Raw genomic sequence first — 23067 nt, 5'->3', positions numbered from 1 at the left:
TAAAACTAAAGACCTAAAATACTCCACCAAAGGCCAGAGTCAGATCCATTCTAGTACTTCCAACCAGTGCAACTCCAGTTCTTCTGACATGCACTACTCCACTTCTAAACCCCAGCCATTTTAGTAAATCTGACCAGAACCACTCAGTTCTCAAGAGCACAGTGACTCCAGCACCAAAATCTGATGAAATCCAAGCCTGAGGTTAATCACTTCATTAACAGGATCCAAGGAACTTCAGCTCCAAGGAACCACATCATTTCAATCAAACTAGGCTGTTCCACTTCCAAGGGTTAAAGTTGCATAAGTGTTAAGACCCAAGCAGTTCTGACAGGAAGATTCAACCCTTTTCAGTAACTAGTTCTTAAAGCTGCTTTAGTTCCAAGGAATCAAGTTGCTCTAATAATAACCACCAGAAGTGCTACATTTTCAATGAGTATTTTTAAAGAATTTTCCTTTTTGGCAACAAGAAAAGTAAAAACAGCTAAACCTAGTTTGCTCATGGTAAAAAATAAAGTGCTAAAATAAGGCGCCTGTGGACTCATCTTCAGTAGCGTAGACAAATGTACTTCTAAAACTTATACAGACTTGGTGACTTAACAAGAACATCTAAAACTTATAGACTTGTGTATACACATCAGGAATTCTTCAATGCAGGTGGATTGAATAAAACTGATCAAAGAAGAGGACTCTTTTACACAGCGCAAGTGGACTTAAATTTGACAGTTTTAAGAATATTGCTGCTGTACAATACAGTATTTCTTAGCAACTTGTCCATGTCAAACATCAATTGTAGCTGCCTCGAAGTAGTTCATTGTTCTTTCCCTGTTTCTCTTATGAAGGGGTAATAATGTCAAACTTGCTACATGAAAATGTTACATGTCAATTTAATCACAATGCATTTGGAGATTTGAGCAATTTATTTCATACTTGGACCAATTACAAAAAAATCCATTCACGAATCACAAATTACTACTGTATTATAAATCCAATCAATGTGATTGAAGAGCAACAGCATTATGGCATTGACACAGTTTCAACAGGTAGATGAAATCACAAATTTACTAAAATATATGGAAGAAAACTGTTAAAAAAGATTTTATTGTTAATATGGTAAAATATTGTTGGTCACTGTTTATTCAAAGATGCATTTGGTACACTGTACGCTACTTTATTTAAAGCAGGTCCTCAATATTTAGTTGTAATATTTACAAAAATATTCATTCACTAGATATCAGTAAAACACAACTATACATTTGAGAATAAATTCTGTACATTATTTTACAGGAAACAGTTTCAATAATGTGTCTGTTTATAACAGGAAAATCAGGCAAGTGATCAATTACTAGTAGTGTTTGAAAGCAAGTAAACAAACTTCTTTAGGATACAAATTCAAACGTAGAATGTACGAGTGTTGTATCGTGACCCTCTTGTTTTGTTCTACACCTAGGTGCCATTCCCTATGCATGAAGTTAGTTTTTTCTGATAGTGACAACTTCAGTACCTGACAGGGTGTATAACTTACTACTCCACTACCTGTCAATGTAACTTATCTCTTTCTCTTTCTATTTTTATGGTAAACACAGTGAAGTCAAATTTTGGAATGGTTACAAGAGAGACAACTTCCAACTGTATTCTGATAGCAGTTAATAATAACACAGCCATAAATCCAAAAATATCACAGAGACTAATGTTGGAATTAGGGTTAATTTGATTTGTATTCTGTCTTGGCAATAATCAGCTACTTGATGTTGCAATTGTATGTTAATGTTAAGATCAAAAGTGAAGTGAAAGGTTATGTTGACAATAATGCCCTATGTACACACACACACACACACATGCACTTTATACAAAGTGGCTTAGAAATACTGTAATTACTTCTAAGTATTGCATCCACTGAAAAACATAACATTAAATACATATATATGTGCATTTATAAATGGTATGGTTATGTGAATATACTGTACTAATATAATAAACATCATGCAAGTGTATATACATACATCTGATATATCGGCACTAATATAATAAACATCATGCATGTGTATATACATACATCTGATATATCTGCATGTGTTACATCTGTTTTTGGCATTCAGTATTCAAGTCATGGAATAAACTGACTAGTTAGCAAGCAAATATTCTCGATACAAAAAATAGTACTAGTAACTTATAACCTTGATATCTGTTACCTTAAAATACACCCTTAAAATATTGCTACAGAATGGCCCACCTATGCTCCTAAAATTTGTTTTGATTTGAGACAACTTTCTAAATTCCCAGCATATTAGGATCAATAGTCTTAACAACATAGTCATGATAATAAACCATGATTCCCATTGGTTGACCCAAGATGAGTGATGCCCAGACAATTATGTTACCCCAACGAGGTCCCAAGTGATTTGCAACTTTAGTCGAGATGTAAACTAAAGGTACCTGCAACAAAACAAGAAAAACAAACTAAAAAATCAAAAGAAACTAAAAGAAAAACTAAAACTAACATGAATTCTGAAAATAAATGTTTTCAAGAAATAAAATTTGAAAAAAAGGTACTTTTTCACACAAACCATCAATTGTACAGAGCTCATATGGTTTAATTTCCTCAGGCTTGTGAACTGTCTTGTAAAAATATGAAGCAGAAGAGTAAAAGGAAACTGTTTACACATGGTAGATGGGCACTTGGAATATGAGTGAGGAGTCTGAATGAAAGAATGATTAATTTTCTTAAAAACTTTTATGATTTGTTTCATTACAACAGTCAGCCATAGAGCCCAGATCGCAGATTAGGTAGATGGTCGAGAAGTTGAAAGTCCTAGCCTTTGCAAGGTTTTGTTTAGGATAAAGATTCGTTTTTATTTTTTTTTTTTTTTTTTGGCCAGAGATGAAAGTTTTGGTAGCCTCCCTCATCATTTTGTGCATGATAAAAATGAGAGTTCGGGAAAAATTTTAGAGAAATTTTGATTGGATAGGAATTTAAATTTTTTATAAACCAGAAACTCAATAAAAACTAAAATCAGAACCATACAAAAATAAAGAACTATAAACCCTACATCTACATATAACAAAAAGCCCTGTTTCTTAAATCATAATAAGCCTTGGCAGTAATTCACCAAAGGAAATATTTTCACTTACCTGTACCATCATCCCTAGGAAGACTCCTATTTTATACATATGAAGTGGAATGGACACCAAATACTCGTGGAGAGCAGCAGACAGGATAAACACCATAAAAGCAGCTGATGATTTTTTGTACTTATTCTTTATCATGGGAACAAATACGTGCCTGGAATGAAACAAAATTCTTTTAACATGCATTTTTTTTTTGCCTCACTATTTTAAAAACAATACTTAAGGAAGAATGTCGAAAAAATAACAAACATCTTACTAGAATGGTCAAAGAACTTTTCACCTACCTTACAGCCCATTTATGCACTGGCAAGTTCCATAGTCTCCAAAAAGTTCCCACATCCTTAGCATTCCACCAGTCTTGGTAGAAGTTTCGATCAGCAAATTTCAGTAGTTCTGCTAAGGTATTCAAAAATGAATGGAAGCATAGGTAGAACCACGAAAGCCATAAAATATGGTTGGGGATCTGGAATGCAATGAAGACAAAAATTACTGGAAATCCTAGTGACCGACCTGTCATGTTGCCACCACTATAGTATTTATATGTATGAAATATTTCAATCAAATACAGAAGGTTTATAGTGTTAAATGAACTTTCTCTCCCTTTATCAAGAGTTCTTATGCATATCAGAGGAGGCATGTTAACTACAGACATTTAGAGCTTTATGTCTCTGGAATAGTGTAATATACTTCCATAAAAGATTAAATGAATAAGTTTAATGATCAGTTGACTCTACTATGGTTTTAAGAAGCTGGAATATCTTATTATTATTATTATTATTATTATTATTATTATTATTATTATGTGCCCTTGAGAACTGCCATGCTGAGTGGTTAAGAGCTCAGTTGAATAATACATGACCATCATACTTATAAAGTTAAAAAAAAAAAAAATCCACTGAACAGCACTTCTCTGAAATCAGGAAGTACTATAATACTTCTATGATTACAGCACATGCATGTCACACTACACTATACTACAGTGTTGTATATTGTACTATACTGCACATGCACTTTGAGTGTACAGTATAGTATGGGCATAATGTGATACTTGCCGCTAATTTTAAAAGACGTTCAGTGCAGCGCATGTAGTCCATATCCTGCAATGAGAAAGGAATTGATTATATTTGGAAACTTCTCTTTAATATATTAATATGCTAGAAACTGTTGTTCTTAAAAACAGAGAGAAATGTCATATGATGAGCCATTTTTTCTTGCATGATTTTACACACTAGGTCTACCAATTAGTTCTGGAAAACCTTTTTTCAGTTTATAAGCATTTACTCTGCACAACAGCATAGTCTTAGCTATTCTGAATGTCTTAACAGCAACACTTTACTGAACTAAATTTACATTTACGAATATAAAAAAGTACGTAAACCACTCTTCCTGAAAAGTCAGATCAAAATACACAAAGTAATAGGTTCTTTGATGATGTCAAAAGGCAAATCTAAATCATAAAAAAAAAAAAACAAAAAGAAGGAACTCTTGCAAATTTATTCAGTCTAAATACAGTGTAAACTGTCTTAGGTTCTTCTATTGGAAACCCAAGGTTAGGTTACGGTATCAGGTTGAGCTTATGGTGCAAATCTGGTTAGTTACTTTGGTCCAATGACGACTTCCTGAGTTGTACTAAAATTACATAATAATGAGAAACGAATGAGCGATGACAGTTAAAAGAAATAATGAAGCTAAAGAAAGACTATTTATAAAACTGTCCATATATCCTTAAACTCGCAATAGGCTGAAACAGATATAACAGTTATGGAATTAGCATTGACTCATGTAGTAAAAGCAGTGGGTGATCAAGAAAATAAAGAGCAACTGCTTGGAAAATAAAGGGCAAAGAATTTTTCTTAATTTCCTCTTATGGGGAATTATCCTCTACTGAGAACCTAAATTTGTAACACAGTACTTGATGATGTATAAATTATTACATACAGTTATACTGCAAATTCTTAAGACAGTGAAAAACTTACTGAAAATGCTTGAAAGGAGTTCTTGACACTTGGAATAATCCATTGCTGGAACATGGCCATCAGAATGTTGCTTATTATCATCACCTCAAGTATCCTACGCAACAAGAACCTGGTAACAGCACATAAAAATTGTGTAAAAATTTTAGTCAAATGGTCGTAGAAAATTCTTTGGTAAAATTATTATCAATACAGAGCTGCAAAAGCAAAATACACCCTACATCCTAATCCTTGTATACTGTACTTTATTAAAAAATAGCATTACACAGTAACGATGGCCCTTTTTTATATAACAATACAGTATCTTTGTAAACCATATGGACTACATATTCCAGCTGAAATATCAGAATTAAGTAAATATCAAAATTAGTTTTTACAAAGCATAATGAATTTGAAAAGAATCTTGATTTAAAAACACTGGCATACGCATAATTAATTGTTGCCCAACCGTAATGGGCGTAGTTGGGTTAGCAGAAATTTAAATTATCTAAAGTAGAAAGGATCTTTTGAACAGGCCATTAGGATAAACTCTGCATCTCACTAGCTCCCTCGATATTTAAAATAACATTTCATTAATTTTTCTATACTTACAATTTATTTCTTATGAAAATCTCTTTTTAAATTCTGGAGCCCGTTTACAAATAGTCAATTGCTATGTTTATATACTTGTGTGTTAAATAATGGCATGACTAACTCACAAGGCCTCAAAACGTTCGTATTATTTTAGTGACTGACCTTTTTCGAATTCTCTGGCTCCTTGGGAAGTTGAGTTCATAGCAGAGCGTTGGCGCAATTAAAAAGTAATAAAGATCACGAAGTGTCAAGTTATCTGGGTAATTCGTCAGGTGAGGTAAAACAACGCTGTCAGTTTCATCCTCTGCAGCTGTATTTGAAGACAAAAAAATGGATTATATGTTTATATGCAAATATAGGTGAGTAAAAATTACAAAAATATGCAAACAAACAAAATATCCTTCGTCAAAAATTACTGTATTAAACGATATTATTTACACACTCGAAGTTACCCTTTGTTGAATACAAATGTTAAAATATTTTGCAGATTTCCATCGGTTTGAGTATCAGGTACAAATGAAATATTATTCAAAACCCAAGCACTCATTCACCTGTATTAAATAAAGTACAGTATAACACTGTTTCCTTGTAAAGGAAAAAATTTTTCTTTTACAACTTGCAAATTGCTGCTATATTAGTAACCAATAAATACTTTTCTTTTCACTTCATTGGATGCGGTCTTTCGAAAATGAATTACGAACAACATACGATCTTCACGACACTTCTTGGACCATTTTTGCTAACATGATAACATAAGATAGGTGAGCGTTTTTATGATATATATATATATATATATAAAATTGTATATATTTTATCAGTATTTAGCCTAGCAATGTACTGTAAATATAACTTACCATCAATGTCCTGATATTTTTTAAGAGAAAAACTTCTTGTGCGAACAAACTTCTTCTTGAAGGATCGATTAGATCGACACCAATGATTGACCTGTACGTAAGACCACAGCTTCAGGAACAGAACGGTGTACACTATGCAGATGATTGTACGGCCCACTGGAACGAAAACGGTGAATGTGTTTGTAATCGACGTAATTTTTTGCGTCAATTTATATGGGATATTTGCAAGTCATCTTCCTCGTACAAAATTTTTTATGGTCTAGATAATACAGTAAGTTTTGCACTCATTAGTAGCATTTAATAGTCATGCACAACAGATCATTCACTCACGTAAGCTGAATAGATTGGTCCATAGGCCTAATATCACCACAGGTATGCTTAGAAGAGTCGCTAAGTGCGCTCCGTGAATGTAGACGCCCAGTTCTCCTGGAATTTTGTCCTGCAATGACACGAAAACATTAGCGTTTTAAGTTTCGTGTTAAAAAAAACTATAGCATCTGTTGCTTATGTGATTGCTGATTGTTAGGAAAAGTGATCTGAAGTGTCAGAGACATAGTTCATTAACCAAAAATGGTTGATAAAAAGTTAGCATCAAATTGCATGGTAACCTAATTATCTTTTTTTTTTTTAGAATTATTAGGACTGAAAAAAGTAATGAACAAGGAACAGTTAAATTAGCTTCATTTCATAAAAAGAAATAATAATAATAATAATAATAATAATAATAATAATAATAATAATAATAATAATAATAATAATAATAATAATAAGGAAAACAAATAATGGTCTTCGAGCCACAAAGAAATAACTCATAATTATTACAACTGAGTCCTTATAATCCTATGCATGCGAGAATTGGGAGACTGGCTAAGAGATTATCAGTATATTATATAGTACTAACCTTAGCTAATAGTTGTTCCATTTTGTAAACAAACAACACGTGTATATTCGAACCTGAAAGGAGTCAATTTTTTTTAGAGTTCAAATAAATAAATCAATAAGACAACAAATATGTAAGGCTTAGATAACAACTAGAAATTAGTCAAAAGTAAACATTTCTATGCTTTTTTGAAAAAAAAAAATTATTTTACCCAGAAATAAAATACTAGAGATGTAATTTCTTACACTATGCAAAACTACAATAAACCGCCTTTCTAATGAATATACAGTGTCTGTTTCTTGTCCCATAACTTGTTAATAACCTGCAATTCAAAGCAACAATTTGGCTGCTGTTGTACTTACTCAGGAGAAACAATGGCGTTTGGAAATAGTAGCCATCTCCGTGTTCATCTTTGATCCACTGCAGCCAAGACACGGGGTTGATACGGACGCCATATCTGTAACCACGAAAGGCTCACTTTATCACATATGATTTGTTGGGATTGGAATATAAAACTTAAGCCAAAGACCAAGCGCAGGGACCTATGAGGTCATTCCGCGCTGAGAAGGAAATTGAGAGTAAAGGTTTCAAAAGAGTAACCGAAGGAAAACCTCGCAGTTGCACTATGAAAGTGGAAAATAGGATGGAAGAAAGAGAATGTGAACGGGGGCACAGGAAAAAGGAGTGAAAGAGGTTGTAGCTAGGGCCTGCAGGAAGGGGCGCTGCAAAGAACCTTAATGCCTACAGCGCACTTGATTTGCTAAACCCAAATTAATTGTTCATTGTTGAAGTACAGTTAATTATGACCATGCTATGAGGAAAAGATAGATTGGACTCGGAGAAACAAGATGAACTGCGCACGTAGACCTATGCATGCATGAAAGAAAATGGGACGACTAATATTCGTTTTAACTTCATTTAACTTGAAATTTAATACTTAAGGGATAGCCCAGTGAATGGAAAATTTAAGTTCTTTGCTAACAAAGTACTGTAAACTACAATACGGATGAATATATAAGGCTGATTACGTGCTATCGCTATAAAAATCATACCTGGTAAAATGATCACGCCATTCTTTGTTCATTCTGATACAGCAAACATGAATAACTGATCAAATTTTCCTTTTTCCATACTTTTCATGTGTGATGCCGAGATGATGTGAACTTCGTTGAATTCCGTAAAGGGAAGCAAAAGATTCATCTCGTAAAGAATACAATATTCCACGTGAAGACAGGCAACAGCAATACTGTACAGCCTAAAGAAAATACACGACGCCCACCTTCTAACAGTTAAATTCGCCTACATGAACTGTTAAAGAAAATCGCAAAGCAATTTGCATACACTGGCCATTTATTCGTACACTCATTTCTAAACTAAAAAAAGTCTACCAAACAGAATGTGATAGCAATTTAAATACAATGAACACTTGTTCAAACATTTTTGTCTGAAAAAAAGTCTACCAAACAGGGTGTGACTTCAGATAAAATGATTCATCGATCACTGTCTCGTCCATTCTTTATCAGTTGATTCAAAGATAAAACTCGTTCGGCCAAGTTTTCATCGAATGGGAACACCACGAATACGAATTATCTTCATGGAAAGCATATTGCATCGTTACAGCTAGTCGTACACAAACCCTGGCTACTTGGATAAGTCTATAACTATCTTGGCCCCGTTGGAGGATTAGTGCCGGCAGTGTACCTCACGCGGTGCACTGTAGGTAATTACTTAAGGTTTTTTGTAACGTCCCTTCGACCATTAACTGCAATCCCTTTCATTCCTTTTCCGATACCTCCGTTCATATTTTCTTTCTTCCATCTCTTCATCCTCTCCTAATAATTGTTTCAACATTATTTTCAGCGTTGAATGAACAAATAAGTCCCAGAGCTTGGCCTCTGGCCTAAATTTCATACTCTGATTCCAATTCCAATACAACTGTCCAGGTGTTTTTCTCTTTGCAATGTCCCAGATATCCGATCTATATTACGTCAAAAATCTCCATCAAAATTCAGTGCAGCGACACGAATTAAACTGAGAGACCTGAAGCCAAACTCTGATAACAGGGTAATTCACGGTAACAGAGAGACCTGTACAGGTGTTGGCAAACGCTGTTCAAAACTTTGCCCACTTCCTGTACTCAGTAAAAACACGCATATTAATCTTAAATGAAAAACTACCAGGTCTATCACCAACATCCACCAATCTGTATAGAAGTGAACTGTCTTGTTGATCGAAATAAAACCACAAAACTTATTGGTTTCCTTATCAATGCTTATCCTGCCTCCCCATTCGTAAATATTGCATATTGAACGTGACACATTCTCAGTGATTATTCAATCTCTATTACACATTTCCCCTCTCAAGCTAAAAAAAAAAAAAATAAAACATGATAACGTAACCAACTCAAACCGGAAACCGCAATTTGAAGTTTGTCCAGCAACCCGTTTTCGACTGCATGGGTCTCTCACCAATTTACCATAGTCTGCACTCTCTTGGTTATTATTTTCTACTAGTATGTGAAGAGATTCCTCCCCAGCACACACACGCATACATACATATGCAATATATATATATATATATATATATATATATATATATATATATATATATATATATATATATATATATATATATATATATATATATATATATATATATATATATATATATATATATATATATATATATATATATGCATATATATATATATATATATATATGCATACATGAATACATACATATATACAAATTTATATATATATATATATATATATATATATATATATATATATATATATATATATACTCTACATACATACATATAAAGAATAAAACATACCACATACATAGAGCCAGAAATCAAGAAAAATAAAAGGAGTAGAAATGCAGAAATCTTTCATCTGGTCTGAACAGGACGAGCCCTGCCATCCCAACCAGAGCCAAAAAGAAGTAAGCATTTTCCTCCATAAATAAGAAAAAACAATTAAATACTTTCTTATCATTCAAACAGAAACTTACTTGATGACGTTTTCGAGAAACAGCCTGAGGCCTCCCAGTAAGAGAATGAGAGCGCCCCAGTTGACGAATCCTTCGTATTCATCAAAACCAGAGTTCCAGGACAGGAGGGAGTCCCTGGGCTGGTGGATCCTGGAAACAGAGTAAAACTGGATGATCCTGACTAAGAATTATAAAATATGTTGGTTGATATGGAGATAACGAAGTATTGCACAATGTATAAATATTCCAACCTGTATGGAAAGAGAATGGTAGTCAGGACTATGTGGGAAAATGGAGTGAATTAAATCCTTGCTATTCATGATATACGCAAGAAGCAGTAACAACTTTGTGAGCAAGTTTCAGGAGAACAGAATCCCAGCGCCTGAAAAAAAGGACCAACAATGGCAAGAAACGCGTGATAAATTAAAGCTGAAGTTTTTTAAAATAAAAAATGAGATAACTAAGAGAATGTATGGGACAGATACAACTACCCAAGTTGTTATTTATGTCTCATTCTATTGTGATTACTTACATACCAACATATCGATTAGCTAACTACAATACTGATATCTGATACAGCACAAAGATGAACAAGCAATGCCGGTGAAGTTGAGAAAAATTATAAATATCCTTATCATTGAAAATGTTAACGTCCCTCTGCACACACACACACACACACACACACACACACACACACACACACACACACACACACACACACACATATATATATATATATATATATATATATATATATATATATATATATATATATATATATATGAATATATATAGGCCTATACATATGCATACATATACATACATATATATATATATATGAATATATATATATATATATATATATATATATACATACATACATACATACAGAATCAAAGAAAAATCAATAAAAAAAAATTGGCTGTGGGTGACTTTAACCGTAAGCTATTACCGGAAGCTGAAGACAAAAAAAAAAAAAAAAGAAAGGAACTCTGACAAAAATAAATATAAAATTAAAATGATAACACAGCAAAAAAAGCATGATAAGCACAACGGAGACGTACAAAGGGAAATGAACAAGAACAGAAGAAGAAGAAGAAGAAAAGTCGGTCTTCGATTATTCACCTACGAATGAAAACGAGAGCTGTGTCACGTACGAGGAAGTACGGGAGGGCAAACTGTTATCATACGGAATACCCAGCAAGATGACGTGCCCTGATAACTATGCCCTTTATAACTGAGATCAAGCGGAAAAAGCATTCCACATAAATGAGTATAAGGAAACTTAATATGGCAAAATGGAAGAAGGATTTTGAAAAGCCAGTATCACTGGTAGAGCATAAGCTAAAACACAACCATAAACTATAGCGTAAGAAACCATGAAATAATAAAAAGCAGAAAAATGCAGGTGGGAAACAGTAATAGCAAAATATCAAGGAGGCATATGAAAAGAAAGAGGCAAAGAAGAGAGAAAACGAGATTTTCATATCTTCAAATATGGGAATCAGGATCGACAAAAAGTATGAAACGTTCTACGAAAAACCATTGAAGAGACAAGCAAACGAATTCCTAAAGAAATAAATGAAAATTTTTCGTAGAAAATCACGGGAACAGAAAAGAAAGGACAGACAAAACAGACGAAGAGATGGAGACATAAATAAACAAGTAAAAAATGCTCCAAAGTTTCTTCGGCGCAATCGAGTTTTCTGTACAGCGTATAATGCTGTATGAAACTCTCAGTCACAGCATGAAACTATCAGCCAGTGTCAGACGCACGGTCATGGCTAACTTTAACCTTAAAGAAAATAAACACTACAGAGGATAGATGGCTGCAATTTGGTATGTTTGATGACTGAAGGGTGGATGATCAATATATCAATTTGCAGCCCTCTAGCCTCAGCACAGTAGTTTTTAAGATCTGAGGTCAGACAGAAAAAGTGCGGATAAACAAATAGCGACCTCAATAGTTTTCTTTATCAGTAAATTGAAAATAAAGAATATACCAACTAAAGCAACACAAAAATTAAATAGAATAAAGGGGAATTTGGAAATATACGTATTGTTTTTACAGCGTAGTAGATGAAAAAGGGGAAATATGGAAATAACTTATAAGCAAAAGGCAGTTAGCAAAATGGAGCTATTTTAAAAATGGGATTGAAAAAACGAAAATTTGAAATAAAAAATAAGGAAATATCTGCATGGAGGGACAAAACGGTGATTAAGCAAAGTTCACAAAACATTCAAATGAAGGCAGTTTGGAGGGACACTTGCGTGAGGGTGGGGACGCAATGAAGTATTTTATTAAACTTTGCCTGAAAACTTCCATAAAACAATTCAGCAAAACAGTGGGATACAAAGAAGCTAGTATGCAAAGAAAATGAGAAACGAAAAGCAATGATAAAAAGCTCGCTGGGAAGAACGCAGGAATAAGAGATGGCTGAATGAATGTGTGAGAAGGAACGTTAATGGAATAGAAACTAAGTGGAACCGTCACAGATAACATCAATCAAACAACAAGAATGACTATAAGCAATAGAAGAAGAAACATGGATATAGATTCGTTAATATATATGGGAGTTGTTATATTTCCATCGCCCACAAAGAAAGGGGCACAAAAAGCAATAATTAACTGCAGAGCTGTGGAAATACTCAATTCATTTTAATTAAATCAAGAACATAATCAGTAGGAATCACAAATAAGTAACTGTGAAAATACTCAGTTCATTTCAAATAAACCCAGATCATAATCAGTAGGAATCACAAATAAAAAACAGAAAACGGGAAAATGTAGCTAGTATTAATCCCATCAATATTTGCTAATACTGGAATAACAAACACGATCGAAGAAGAGAGAAGCCCTGCACTCCTTTTAGTCTGATGCTAGCAAAGACCGGAGTCTGAGAACGAAAGTGAATAAGGAGAAGTCATGCTACTCCTTGACCTACTAAGGTCAGACGATAGAAGTCTGATCAAGGACGTTGGGTTGAAGGAACAAGAAAAATCTGCGAAAGTATGTCCATGAGAAAAATTAACTAAGGAGCCAGAATAAATCTTGTACTAATAAAGTGGGCAGGGCAAGAATAAAAGAGGACAACGGGAAACCCTAAAAACAAAGAGGCAAAATTTGAAAAAACTTGATTCTTCAAGACGCCAACACTGCAGAATGCTTTAGAGAATTGGAGACAAAGAAATAATGCTGATAAAAATGAGAATCAACATGCTCTGAATGAAGAGCATTTTGTACACAGATATCAAGACCGATGCCTTATCTGTTGGGAAGTAAAGGATACAACGTATAGAGATGAACAGAATAGGGCTACACTTACCCTTTGCTATTGGACAGTGCAACCAAAATGCTAATGTCTTAGTGCATGATATTTATAAGTCAGTATAATGTAGATTAATAAAACCAATAGGGCGTGGGTTCATGGTTAGGCTTCTGGTAGACGTCACCACTCTGCTGGAAGTGGCAGGACGAGTGAGTTCACAGTTTCAAAAGTAAAAGTTAGTTTGTTGTTAATTTTTTGTAGCATTGTTATCGTAACTTGCTCCCTCCAACTTCAGCTGCAAGTCAAGGCAAAACAGAAAGGTATTGGCAGCCTACAGAGCTGTCTAGCCGCCTATTATGCATCTCTCTTTATGAAGAAAAACTTCCAAAGAAATTCGATGACATGACATAAGCCTATAAAACTGACTTAGATTTATTCAAGACTTATGGTGCTCTTAAAAAAATGCGTAGCGTAATATTTTTGCTAATTAACTGAACCTGATTCCAAAAATGACATGTCTTTGAACTCTAATCAAAGAAGTATATACTAAGCACGAAGCTTTATGAGAAATAAACTAGTTCAAAGCTGATTAACAGCTCAGCGGGGAAAAAAGTTAATAGCACAACTTTGTTTTTTATAACACAAACCTTGCCCCTTTTCATGCTAGCAACATGCAAAAGAAGTCTAATTTTTTTATTTATAACAAAATAGTTACATCTGTCAGGCCCATGAGGTAATATTTTTCACAGATTCATGTAATAAAATGGCTCCGGTGATTTCTGAAACAGACATTCGTGTTAGATACCCATCATCCAGTTCACCAAAATGCAATATTTGACAATTGTCAGTACTGGGCTCCTACGTAAACCACTGACTAACGGTCTCCAAAATCGAAAGACTTCTCTTGTTTGAAGCCGTCAGTAGTACTCTATGCCGGGAAAATTAATACAAAATAAGGTGTCTTAATGCTAACAGATAATACAGTAAGCAGATTACCACGGAGGTGAGGCGAATAGTGTGTTGGTGGGGGGGCGGCGTTGCTGGAGGGAGTTGGGGTAGGGAAGCGATTCATTCTCTTGAAAGCGAAACTGGACGGTAATGCCCTCGGATGAAAAGTTCGACTCAACCTTTAGACCGAGTCTTCATGTTTCCCACAACATTGGTATCAAATGCACTTTCCAAAAGAGATCTTTAACTACATCTCAATGGCTCGTCGGGCATCGTGTAATACTTGACAGCTAACCTTTCTCTTGGTTAAATACTCAAGTATCACGGACGGGAATATCTATTGTCTATGAAAGTACGTATGTTTTTACAAGAGACAGGGAGTGTGTAATATTTCATACACATTGAACTCCTTCGTTATATAGATTACATTTGTTTTAAATCCACAAACGAGAAAAAACACTGCATGAAAACTATGAACAATAACAGCAAAGAATGCTAGCCTACAAACCATTAAGCCTACGTAAGTGGACAAATTTCAGTAAGCTAAAGCTTTTGAAGTTCCTTGGAACAGTTATTGCAATTCTTAGTGGCAAGTGTTCTCTGTGTCATATTTCTCACTTCTTACATATTACATCACGTTGGAGGTTTCCTTGCTAGGCAACGTTCTCAGTAAATTTGCGCACATTTTTAATAATAATAATGTTTACCCCATCACTCATGGACTTACTCACGTAAAAAATTCTAGAAAATTGTCGTCACGTGCACATACGTTATATATGATTACCGTTAAATAGAAAATTCCTTTAATAATAACATATTAAAACATTACAACTTGTAGTATAACACATGCAACCGGACTTAAAAGCTATTTGCTGGCAGGATAAGGATTTGCTTACAAATGCTTACATTTAAGATAATATTATGTATTCCTCGCTTAAAGGGTTATGAATTTACCTTTTTTCTTTTTACTTAACCTAGTAGTGAAAATCCCAAAATACTCAAGAATGAGGTAACATTCACCAGCAAGTTTTACTTATAACTAACCCAGTGTCAAAAAAGAGGGAACGTTGTTTTCAAAACGAGCGACCGTTTGGTTTTCTTTATATAACTGGAATGACATAAGTTACGAAAGCCATAAGGCTAACGGTCCACAATAAAACTCATATTCAAAAACTAGTTCTCGGTTTCTGGTGATTGTTATTTGCAGTGCATTACCGGGAACTGCGACTCTGTAATTACTAAGGTAAAATATACTCTTCCATAGACAACAGCGGCAACATGTAATCTGTTTACTGTGTGGTTGTTGCGGAGGTCATAAGGAGCGTTCTTTATCTACAAAAGCTCCATCTGTTCGTACTTAATTCTGCAGGAACGAAAAAGTTCTTTATCCTATACAATTAATTATTTAAGTTCTTTTGAAAATTAGTGAAGAATATATATTTAGAACCTACCACAATCTCTTTGGAGACTCCTGTTCCGGCGAGGAATCAGTGAATTACAGATATTTTTGTATGAAATAATTCTCTAACGATACAGCCAATTATAACCAAATGACAAATATTACTGTGACTTGCAGCTGACTATTGGAGTCTGGTGTATGAAGCAACAATGTGAGCAAGCGAGATTATATAATAAATATATATATATATATATATATATATATATATATATATATATATATATATATATATATATATATATATATATATATATATAATATATATATATATGTGAAACTTTCGTTTTCTTTTGTTTTTTGAATACCATTCTTCTTGCACAGTTACCTGGATATTCCATGACCTTCCTCTCTTCCCAGCTCTTTCTCTCCCTCTTTCCCCAAGGTCTGTCTCTCTCCACCTCTCTTTCTCACTCTCTCTTTCTTCTCCTCCTCCTCACCCTCATTACCTAAGCCTTGTGTCTGAACAGATCGATACATGTTTAGGGATGAGTGTTACCTTAACCTTAGCACTTACCGGGCTTCTTGTTTCTCTCTCTCTCTCTCTCTCTCTCTCTCTCTCTCTCTCTCTCTCTCTCTCTCTCACTTTCTCCTGAAGAAGTTTCCTGTCGGTAAACTGGCCTTATACCGGGCAGTGGATATTAAATAGTCTATTAAATTTTCTTTAATCTGCAGCAGTTTTCCATCAGTTTATCAAGCCAAATGAACATCTATATTACTTAATTTTACCAGTATGACAAATGACACTCGCAATTACTTAGAAAATAAACAGAGAGAGAGAGAGAGAGAGAGAGAGAGAGAGAGAGAGAGAGAGAGATCCGATTGCTCATGGCTTTGGGTTTCCTCCCTCCCCCCATCCCCCGTCGCTCTCCCTACCAAACACGCCCCCATAACCCTCACACACCACGTGGGCTTTCTTGTTCACTAAAGCGACCGCACTGTATTTCACAAAGTCAGCTCTGTTTTTACAGCAAGCAAGAGCAAAGTATCCTGTTAAGTGACATCACAAGCAAAATATGACTATGTCATGCGCTTTATCAGATAATACATATTCTTTAAAGGGAACAAAGGAGTTATCAAGGCTGACAGTGTAGTAACTGGGTCAAAATCCGAAGAACATGAATGTGGCCGAATGTAAAGGTGTACAGTAGAAAATAGGGCATCGTGTCACCGGGGAAACCTAGAAATTGGTGCAGTGCATGTTTCAAGTTCTTTACTGAGATATGCATGTTTGCTCAGCAGATATTAGAAATTAAATAAAAAAATAGTCAAAATCATTGGCCCATAGTCTACTTCTCTGTAACAATGTGAAAACCAATTTTAACTTTAACATTTCCATATATCTTATGGGCAGATTGACAGACAGATAAACATCATATAAAATAAACTCCTTGACTGAATACTCTTCAAATTCTCATAAACTCCTCTTTGACAGATGTATCGTATGGTAAAACATTCTGTATTAAAATCACTTAATATCACAATTTTTACTGTACATAGAATGCAATTTTTACAATACACAGAATGTAGTAATGAGTGGGAAAAAAAGTTCTTGATAAATAAATGCACGGCTATGCAGGCAGATATTACAGGATATTAACTCAACGTTGAGAGACGGGATAGTTATTTCCTTCTCGGCAAAACAAGAGAAAATAAAAAAAGTAGCTAACATACGATCAGTAATCAAATGCAGAAGATATTATCAAAGGGGAAAAGCTTAAGCACAAAAGTAGACTGAAAACAAACAAATTTTATGGTAGCCACTTTAACAATAAAATGACAGCATCCGTCATTCGGATGCTCCTGCAACAACTAAATTTCCCATCATAATTATCAACTCCTGCCTGGCAACGCTGCTTTTATAGCCAGGTGAGTTACAGGCATTCAGTTGCGAGGCTCAACTTGACGACTTGCTTCTGTCATGCGATGCAATCTCGACCTTACCGAAGACTACTCCATGAAGATAAAGCCTCAGTGAGTTATCTTTACAAATGATGAAGCAGCATAAAATGAAGCTGACTGTGAATGTTGAGATATAAAGAAGAGAGATGCTCATGAGAGATAAAGACGTGCACTTTACAGAAGACGATACTATGTGAAGTAGGCGACGAAATGTGCTTGGTGTAAAAATATAAAAACAAATGAAAGGGCTGATAATGTTAATAAAAAGCTGTGAAGTAGCACAGTAACATGGCTGAATAGGGAAAGTGAGGTTAGGAGATATCTCGACATTTGGTGTGCGTGGAATATTTTCATGAGTTTTGAACTGTTTTTATTTTTACTGATTTATAGACCTATTTTTTTAATTTGAGGAGGAAGGGGGGAGAAAAACTCAAAAAGCAAGTGATTTTCAAACGAAATAAAGGCAAGAAACTTTCAAAACATCAGAGAAACTATGGACAAAATTTCCTGGCCAAAAAAAAACGATTTATATACACAGGAAAATTTACCACAATTGCTCCATCCTCCGGAATTCTTGTGGTGTACCCAGGACCTCACGACTTATCCTCTTCTCGCCTAACCTCTTTCCCATTTGTCTTCTCCCTTCCATCTCTTCTCCTAAAAATTAATCTGCTAATTATTCTGCCTTTCCCAGTTGTTTACTCGCCGCCTCTTAGCCCTTTAAGAAGCATAAATACTGCTTACTCTGAAAAGAGCCTTTCTTCTAAGGCAGTCACGTAACTCTCTCTAGTCCGTGACTTCCCAGATGTATCCTAAAGATTTTAAAGTCCTATAATATCCCTCACTTCGATTTTAGATACCTCTCCTGTTCGATTTTTTACAAGCCTCTGCTAGGTAAGGCTAACTGGTTTATATTTTCATTAAACCTGTCATAATATCGATAATCAAAACTACATTTTGAGAGAGACGGTCTTGACAGTTCTATGGGAATCCTTGGATTGATTAACAAACCCGCAAGGAGCGCAGCGTAGAAGAAAACAACTGATAATGAGATCGCCTAAGCAGTTTCATGATAGACGATGCTTCATCTCTGTTAAGAAGAAAGAGGTTTGCAAAAGAAAGCCGAAACCGCGGAGATCTTATTTCGTCCGGGAATGTGAGAAAACTCTGAAACGTTGTAAATGTACCCAAGGTCCGTTTGGTAGCCACCTTGGGCCACGATGTGCCAAAGTAACTAGAAACGTGTTAAATAACTTCAGAAACTTCATATCCTCTCAGTAATAGTGGGCTGGATTTGCCTTTAAAACGGCTCCTACAGACAGTACAGACAGTGATATGATAAAGAGATATACAAGACCCTGGAGCTTTGGCTTTGCAACGGCTCAGTGATAAGAGGGAGATATCAGATTAGCTGACAAACTAAAGAACGCTTTCAGCTTAAGAACGAACGATACTATATAACCGGAAACAAACTAAAAGGCTAATTTTTCGTTATCAGGAAGTTCGTCTGCGAATGTAGTTGAAGTCTGTCCTCAAAACCGCAGCTACAGTCGAGTAACCTATTTTCTTAATTTTCAAAAGAAAAATACGAAACTCAATAATAATAATAATAATAATAATAATAATAATAATAATAATAATAATAATAATCTAAACCAATATTCAAAGGCTCATGATACTTCAACGACAAAAACAACCTCACAAAGTAAGCTATTTATGGCCGTCATTCGATAGGCGATGAAGTTAAAAAGTACCAAAATCGCACACTCAGTATCATCATGGACTTTAAACTTGATTAAGCAACAGATATGAACAGGTCTGTCTTTTTTTGAGAACTTGCTCAAGCTTGTATCTGTTTTCTTTTCCTTAAAGTCAATCATCAGTTTAAAGATGACAGACTCACTCACTCTCACTCTCTCTCTCTCTCTCTCTCTCTCTCTCTCTCTCTCTCTCTCTCTCTCTCTCTCTCTCTCTCAAACACTCACAGGCTGCTTACAGATACATACATACATACATACATACATACATATACAGTATATACACTATTTACATACATTTACATAAATAACTATATATAATATATATATATATATATATATATATATATATATATATATATATATATATATATATATATATATAAAATATCTACTGGTCCCTTTTACAAATAATATATTTATTTTAATAATATCCACAATGGTTCTTAACTTCTCGATTCCCTCTCACTATTAAGAAAGGGTTATCACGAGAAACCTTGAATATGAGCGGGAAATAAATGAAAAGAGAGCCAGGATTCGAGCCGGACTACTTGAAGCTACAGCAAGAACACTTGAAAACACAGTTCTAATTTTACCCTGCGATATCCAGGGTAAAAATACGATGTTAACTAGACTCACTTAAGTTCTAGGGTAAATTTGGGTGCATTTTACGGAGCTTTATAGACCCACGTAGGTTGCAAAAGTAGAACAGTGTGTTAAAGTGTTCTTATTGTAGTAGCTTCAAGTAGCCCGGTTCGAATCCTGACAGTCTCTTCATTTATTTCCTCCCACATTCAAGTTTTGTCGCGATATGCCTTTCTTAATAGTGATGGGGGATCGAGAAGTTAAGAAGCCATTGTGGATATTATTAAAATAATTATATATCTTGTAAAAGGGACCAGTAGAAATATATAATATATATAAACATATCTATATATATGTAGTTGTATATAAATATTGTATACATATATGCATGTATGTATGTATCTGTAAACATCCTGTGAGTGTTTTTCAAAGAGAGAGAGACAGAGAGATTGTCTGCCATCTTTAAACTGATGATTGTCTTTAAGGAAAAGGAACCAGAGAGATACCAACTGAGCAAGGTCCCTCTCATATTCAAGTTTTGTCGCGATAAGCCTTTCTTAATAGTGAGAGGGACTCGAGAAGTTAAGAAGCCATTATGGATATTTAACATTTTATCCTGGGATATCCACAAGTACAAAAAGCTTCATCAGTTTACCATAGAACCTAGGTTTACCCTGTAACCTACATGATCCCGGCAAACTTAAGCTTTTTACCATATGACCTTAGAGAGTCCGGCGTCTTCCATCTGCAGCGTTCTTGAGTCATGATATCTCACGGAGATATTGGATCGAGTTAATTTTCATCAGACTACCAAAATATGTCATTTAATCAATGTTATCTTATCTTAGGTTTACGAGGTCAACAACCAATGGTGGGGAAACACTTTACTCGAATCTTAGTCGTAACCAGGGATGCTGATATTACATGGTGACCACTAACGAAAAAATATTGATAATAGCAGCTCGTAAAAAATACTGGTGTAGTTAGAAGGATAATAAATAGCTAAAAGATAATTGATCAAGGACAACGTACCTAGGAATAAACTAAAGTACGAACCTTTGTTCTTTTAGTTAACTGGAATGAAGACTGAAAAAAGGGTGAAAAAGAAAAACGAACGTTTGACCACCAGCATTGATATTTTTGGTGATGTATAACACCTTGAGACGCATGATATTATGTTCACTGGAGGCTATGATAGTTTTTTTTATCCATACCACTGTTCGTACAAAGTGAGAGAGAGAGAGAGAGAGAGAGAGAGAGAGAGAGAGAGAGAGAGAGAGAGAGAGAGAGAGAGAGAGAGAGAGAGAGAGAGAGAGAGAGAATTAAGGTCTGATTCTGGAGACTGAAAAAACATGCATCGTAAAGAATTGTAACCAATCTGTGGTTGATTTTGTAGATGTACAGAATTTTAGAGAGAGAGAGAGAGAGAGAGAGAGAGAGAGAGAGAGAGAGAGAGAGAGAGAGAGACGCCTGTTTGTATCATTAAACGTTTGCCGGACTCCTTTTAATGATGTCAAAGGTGTCAGATAAAAAGAATTCACCAAAAATTGACATTTGCATAATAGACGATATTTTAGTTACTGTGCGCCGAAATCCTACGGGCTTGTGAATGCAGAAGATGAAACTTTTCTCTTGAAGCCGCAGTCTCGACAGATTCACAAGAAATAAATAAAGAATCTCTCTCTCTCTCTCTCTCTTTAACCTTGATATCAACAGGTATCTCAATTAGCGGCTGAATCTTTGTAAGGCTTCCGGTCTGTAGACAAAACACCTGGTGCCAAAGTAATGGTGCAACGCTATTTCCAGTGAAATGTGAGTTAAAATTCGGGCATATGAACCACACAGAAAATTTATAAACTTTAGCTATTAAAAAATTAAACCTAATTACTTTAAACACCCAACTTTTGTCTTATGACATTTGTATTCGAAACCAATAATGCTAGATGGCGTCCCTTAGCCTAAAACTTGCTATCTGTTGGTTAGTAGAATCCGGTGGGCAAAACTAGGCCTGCCTGCCTGCCTGCCTGCCTGCCTGCTCTCTCTCTCTCTCTCTCTCTCTCTCTCTCTCTCTCTCTCTCTCTCTCTCTCTCTCTCTCTCTCTGGACTTGAGAGACTCTGATTAAAGTTTTTGAACTTTTGATTATATAAAGGGTAATTCAAAGGGTTTTTGGCCTCGTTCATAATGAACAGAAGTACTAAAACCTTTTGGACTACACACATACTGGAACCATTTATATAACTGCAACAATTCAACGGTTTGCCTTTTATGCAATGTAGGACAGACCATTTGGAAGCCACTAGACGCAAACCTAATTTCAAAAAAGGACAAAACAGATAGCAGCAACATGATTAAATATCCGTAAAAGCTGAGCAAGACTCCCAAGAAAACCCGCGAAGATTCAGCCAACACACTTGACACAGACCACTCCTTTTATTCCACATTTAAGAAGTGGACAGCTGAAATCAAGTAGAGCAGAGACGCACACAAAATGAACTTAGGTCACGACGTCAAAACATCAAATTTCCATCTCTTTCGTGGCATGGTTTTGAGATGGTACATTTAATAGTCCTATTGACAACCACAACCAGGAGTAACAGTGCTGACATCTATTGGGACGAGCCAGTTGCGTTGACACCAGAATAGATGTTGACTAAAGGAGAAACTTCCATAAAATTTAACTGTTTAGGCTGATCCAGCCAATTTCTACAAGAAGCTAAAGATTCCCGGACGAGACAATGGGTTCACC

General features: G+C 35.0%; 1 protein-coding gene across 2 annotated transcripts in view; it reads right to left on the bottom strand.

Moving 5' to 3' along the window:
- Nucleotides 1-898: 898 nt before the first annotated feature.
- Nucleotides 899-23067, bottom strand: part of mdy (midway) — a 36147-nt gene continuing 13978 nt past the window's right edge. For both annotated transcript variants that reach the window (XM_067124707.1, XM_067124706.1), the window contains exons 3-13: nt 10425-10553; nt 7769-7863; nt 7428-7480; nt 6857-6965; nt 6527-6682; nt 5835-5982; nt 5103-5211; nt 4179-4223; nt 3411-3589; nt 3130-3280; nt 899-2433 (exon numbers count right to left, since the gene is read on the bottom strand). In XM_067124707.1, the coding sequence (XP_066980808.1) occupies nt 2269-2433; nt 3130-3280; nt 3411-3589; nt 4179-4223; nt 5103-5211; nt 5835-5982; nt 6527-6682; nt 6857-6965; nt 7428-7480; nt 7769-7863; nt 10425-10553 (1339 nt within the window). In that variant the 3' untranslated portion in view covers nt 899-2268. The remainder of the gene's footprint in view (nt 2434-3129; nt 3281-3410; nt 3590-4178; nt 4224-5102; nt 5212-5834; nt 5983-6526; nt 6683-6856; nt 6966-7427; nt 7481-7768; nt 7864-10424; nt 10554-23067) is intronic.

The sequence above is a fragment of the Macrobrachium rosenbergii genome, chromosome 22 (genome assembly GCF_040412425.1).
Source record: "Macrobrachium rosenbergii isolate ZJJX-2024 chromosome 22, ASM4041242v1, whole genome shotgun sequence".
Classification (NCBI taxonomy): domain Eukaryota; kingdom Metazoa; phylum Arthropoda; class Malacostraca; order Decapoda; family Palaemonidae; genus Macrobrachium; species Macrobrachium rosenbergii.
This window is presented reverse-complemented; position numbering and strand designations above follow the sequence as displayed.